Genomic DNA, 4,895 nt, shown 5'->3' with positions numbered 1-4,895 from the left:
GATATGATATGATATGATCTCATAGGGCATTTTTAACGTGTCTATACACAAGTGTTTCAAGTGAGCATGGAGCTGGTGGACGGTGTACGGTATGACTCACTGGCCTGTCGATAAAGGGCCACCTGCAGGACCATTTGGAGAGGCTGAGCCATGGCCGACATGATACTGTTGCCTTCGCGGACCCTTCTGGCCAGGTGTACTATGGCAGACGTTGCACGTCCAAGGGCACGTGCACTGCGATGCCCAGTGACCTGCACACTTTTGTGCATGTGCTGGGCCTCAGTGCGGAGCAGGGCCACCTCCCCCCACATCAGGTGGTACTCCTCCAGGCTGCTGCTGCACCAGGGCTGACAATCGTTCCTGCCTTTCTTCAAAGCGGCTCAGACGGCCGTCCATATCCCTGACAGTGGGGAAGGGCGAGCGTGGGGGGCTATGCAGGTTGATGGGGCTGTATTCTGGTCGCTCATGTGGGGTGTGATCCATGGTGTTACCTGTGGTCTCACCAGCGTCATCTGCAGCTTCATCACTTGTGTCAGGTGCATATGATGGAGGATGTTTGGGTGGGGGATATGGCTGTGCTCCTGCTGTCGCCCTTGTAGGCAGTTGTGCCATGGCAGGGGCTGCAGGAGCTGCCTGGGTGGTAGGGGTAGCTGTTGTGGCCAATGCAGGAGCTGCCTGGGTGGTAAAGGCAGCTGTTGTGGCCAGTGCAGGAGCTGCCTGGGTGATAGGGGCATCAGTGACAGCCACAGTGGGTACTGCCGTGTCCTGGGTGGTGGTGGTGCGTGGAGTCGACTGCCTTCCACATCTGGTGCCCCTTGAGGTGCCTAGTGGGCCTCCATCACTGTCAGATGATGTGTCTGAGGGTGAAAGAAAGGCATGATGTTAGGGACCAGTGTGCCTTCCAAATGCCCTGATACATGCAATATGGTGATCGTGTGGCATGCTGTTTAGGGGCCATGCCGTGAAACATGGCATGGTGCACTCATGCATGCGTCGTGTGGCCTCAGCCGCAAGGTCTATAGATGTTGGCACATGCAACACAGCTCTACTGGGACTACTGGGGTGGTGTCTGGGGTGTTGTCTGAGCATTATGTGGGGGCAGTGGCATGCAGGTCTGTCCAGGGGCAGTGGGGTGTTGGGATGTGAAGGGGAGTTCCAAGGTGGGGGGATTCGAAAGGCACAAGTGGACGGTTGACCCAGTGGTAGGTCCACCGTGTGAATGGCCACACATGGCCCTCCCCCATGTGTGGGAGCAGGTGAGGGCTGGAATTGCTGTGTTGTGGTGGCAGTTATGACACGGCAGGAACACATGCAGTACGTGGTGAAGGGTGACTTGTGTCTGTGTCTGGGGGGGCATGCATTTTCACTTGGCAGTACAGGGTGACTGTGCAGTGTGTCCATCATGGATTTCAGGCACAGATAATTGTCAGGGGGCCTGGGTGTATGCCCACAACAGTGTGCAGTGTGCCTGCAGGGTGTGGGTGTGACAGAGTCAAGTGGCCTGTCATGTGATTGGGAATGTATCGGCATTGGGGGATCAGGCATGGAGTTTGGTTGACACCATTTGGATATTTTGGGGAGGAGAGACAGGGCTACTGCTGGGTGTGATTTGGGGGATGGGTACCGTGCAATTGCCATTTCAGTGCTGTAGCGCCATTGGTGGAGAGGCAGGGTAGGTGGCTACTGTTGGGGTGACACGCCTTTGTGTTGGCCCAAGTGTCCCAGCAAAGATGGAGAGAGGTGATGGTGTGCATTGGGTAGGACTGCAATGCACTTGGCCATGTGTGTATGGCAGGTATGCATCCCGACTCGGCGTGGCATGGTCAATCAGGCCACCTTTGGGGCAACCATGACAATGGATGACTGCTCAGGGTACATTGCACCTGGCTGTGGCACGCCAATGGCGGGTGGTGCTTTAAAATGGGTTAGGGTAGTGTTGTGCACTGCCATGGGATTCTGTACAGGGCTGCTGCGCTGAGTTTGGGTGTGCTGATGGTCGCAAACGGTGGAAGTGCAACCATGGGCACTGTTTCATGTGTGCCTTCGTGGGTGGCTGGACTGGGGTTTCACAGTGATTGACATGACAGTCTACAGGGGCTGGTGCTGTCCCTTCACCAAAATGGTTGCAGGCACTAGGAAAGTGGTGCGTGTTGGGCACTCCCTCCAAAGTGGCAAGGGGATTGGGGTGGCGGCCTGGCAGTCAGATGTGTTGGTGATATTGGGTCTTCATGTCCTCACCCCCATCAGCGGGTGTACTGGCTCCGGCCTCCGCAGCACCCACTCCTTCATTTCCCTTCATGTGCACCACACTGCTGCACTTCTCCTCCAAGGGAAGGAGCCGGATTAAGGAGGAGGGTCCACCACCTATTGCCATGCACTGTCTCCGGTGTGTAGACAGGAGGTTCCTGACCCTCAGTTGGAGGTCATCCCACCACTTGTGGCAGTCCTTCACAGTGCATGGGTCGTCCCCACCGTGGACACCTTTTTCTGCCACTTCCTGCCAGATTTCCTTCTTCAGCTGCTGGGTTCGGCGGAGCTGGTCCATTGAAAACACCTCCCCAGCATGCTCAACTAAAGTATCAGTGAGCATTTGCAGCTGCACCCCCGAGAAGCATGGCTTGCGCTGCCGGGTCTCCGGGATACGAGATGACATGGTGGTGGATTGATTTCTGGAATCAGAAGTGGTGGATGGCTGCTGCTACCTTCGGATTGCAGTGGATTGTGATTTTGATGATGGCTGCCGGACAGTTTCCTGTTCCAACAATCATGTAATTTCCGGTCACGCTATTAGCTGTGCCACTGTTTCTGGTGCTGCTGCGTCTGGCCACTGGCACCCTAGGTGATGGTGCGGCCGGCGTATGACCTTTTCCACAGTTTTACTGTGATGCTGATGTCACCGTTTACAGCATGCTAGAATGCGTGCAGCTGACAAACTGTAATCAGTTGAACTTAAGGTCCTTAATCAGTAGAATGTCATGCAAGGATGGGATGCAGAATAACTCATACACCAAATAATCAGACTGAATCAGGAAGTTGGCAAAACGTATCATCCAACTGTTTTAATATCAATTGTCTAAAGCTGGGAGTTACAACAGCCATCAACAGATGCTTGAGCTCTGAACATATTTCATGAAAAATGAAACTTAAGCACTAAAACTTCATCACAGGTGAAGTCATACTACGTGGCAAATAAGAGAAACCTACAGGGTGTTGTGGTGGGTCAAGGGGAATATCTAAGTATACTTTCTGTATGGGAACGGGTTTTGATTGGGTCTCTACAGTCAGGTGGACAACTTATGGCCACCCCTAGTGCAAGTAATCTTCAACACTTATTAGGTACATAGAATACTATTGGCTCTTAAACTATAAGGTATAAGGCCCTCCATTATACGGCCTTATATAACTGGTTGGCACACTCGTGCCATGTCTGGAACATTCGGCTCCTTATCACCTCGTAAGCTCATACCCATATGCCGGGAGGTGGGCATGACTTTTGCTTCCCACCGAATTAGCCCCTCATCTCTCATCGCCCATGCCTTCTGCAATGCAGACTGTCTTTGAACTTGGACTTGCAGGAGATTCTCTTCTATCGGGAATAAAAGAGAGTACAGGCACACGCTTATCACAGTTCTGGTCTACATGCCCAACTCCTATTTCCATTCTTGGCTCACGTGACAGGAGACTGTATTTCGGCCTGTTTTGCAGTATTTAATCAATTGTCTTTAGGGAGCCAGCTGCTTTGACATGTTCGTATACACTCCAAGTCTTGTGACTGCATTGCCCATTTGGACTATTGACCCATTGTGCCACGTCCTTCTTGTGGACATATCTTTTCTGGAGGGTCATTAGTCGTATGGCCCTCAGCTCTTCCTTGATACCATTAAATCCCTTTACGTTAGTGTTGATCGTCTGCAGGGGATCCCAACGAGTGATTTGCAATCACTTTGCATTGGCCATTGTCTGGACTCCAGGCATAAAGATAGTTGTGAAGATTGCAACAGTCTGGCTGAACAATCTGTGTTCATATGGAATAAAATCAAAGGTTTTCTCTCTTTGTTCAATTGAGAAATTCCAGTGCTCTTCTTCTCAAATGGGCATCCGCTTTTGGAAATTCACCAATGTTCAGGTCACTCTGAGGAATCACTAATGCTGGAACATGGACAAGCACTAAGGAACACCTTCCTCCCGAGTCCTTAGGCAGCTTCATGTAGGCTCTGGACCCACAAGCCCAATAATGATCCATCAAGATGGCTGTCCCGTCCTTCATGACTGGTACGGTACATCAAAAGTTCTGCCACACTGGAAATTCTCTCCAACCTTCTTTGTACCATTATTTCTGAAACATAAGGATGCATCCTTCAGGGGTAGTATCTGCAATGGTCCTCTTTGATAGTCAACCCATGTTGTAAAAGCAAAAAGAGAATATCGAGGCTGAGTACCCTCAAAAGGAAATACACCATACCCTCAAAAGGAAATACACCAACACAGGCTTACAAAGATACAGAGATCTTTATTCTACAACTGAACAGTTTTCAAAGGACAAAGTAACAGATAGCTATCAGGCCCTCAGTACAACACATTGAATACCAGCCCTGTTAGGTGTGTGAAGTGAGTGGGACTGTACATCAGAATATTTGTACCTTTTATACAATTTTAAACGTGATGTCCAGCCCATTTGCAGGTTAATCATTTCTCAGGCTAGGGGTTCATGCCGAGTTTGTTCCTAATTTATGCATCTAAACATTTATGGATTATCCTTAATACATAATCCAATAGGTTACAATAGCAACAGTGTGTCTTTGGATTCAACATTAAGCATTCGTACATATCTTATACAATATAGTTAAACAAGTGTTCACATTCAATGTTCGAACAGTATTGTGCTTAATATATGT

The 4,895-nt window shown here is 50.2% G+C and overlaps 1 protein-coding gene across 1 annotated transcript; it reads right to left on the bottom strand.

Annotated features, from left to right (window-relative positions):
- Positions 1 to 279: 279 nt before the first annotated feature.
- On the bottom strand, positions 280 to 2,653 carry LOC138492979 (myb-related transcription factor, partner of profilin-like). The gene is made up of 2 exons (XM_069620250.1): positions 2,239 to 2,653; positions 280 to 857 (listed from the first exon to the last, which is right to left on the bottom strand). Exons 1-2 carry the CDS (start codon positions 2,651 to 2,653, stop codon positions 280 to 282), a joined length of 993 nt encoding a protein of 330 aa, XP_069476351.1.
- Positions 2,654 to 4,895: the final 2,242 nt, after the last annotated feature.

This window comes from Ambystoma mexicanum, chromosome 10 (assembly GCF_040938575.1).
Source record: "Ambystoma mexicanum isolate Mex_15411 chromosome 10, UKY_AmexF1_1, whole genome shotgun sequence".
NCBI classification, from domain to species: Eukaryota; Metazoa; Chordata; class Amphibia; order Caudata; family Ambystomatidae; genus Ambystoma; species Ambystoma mexicanum.
The sequence above is the reverse complement of the archived record's forward strand: the minus strand, read 5'-3'. Positions and strand labels throughout refer to the sequence as shown.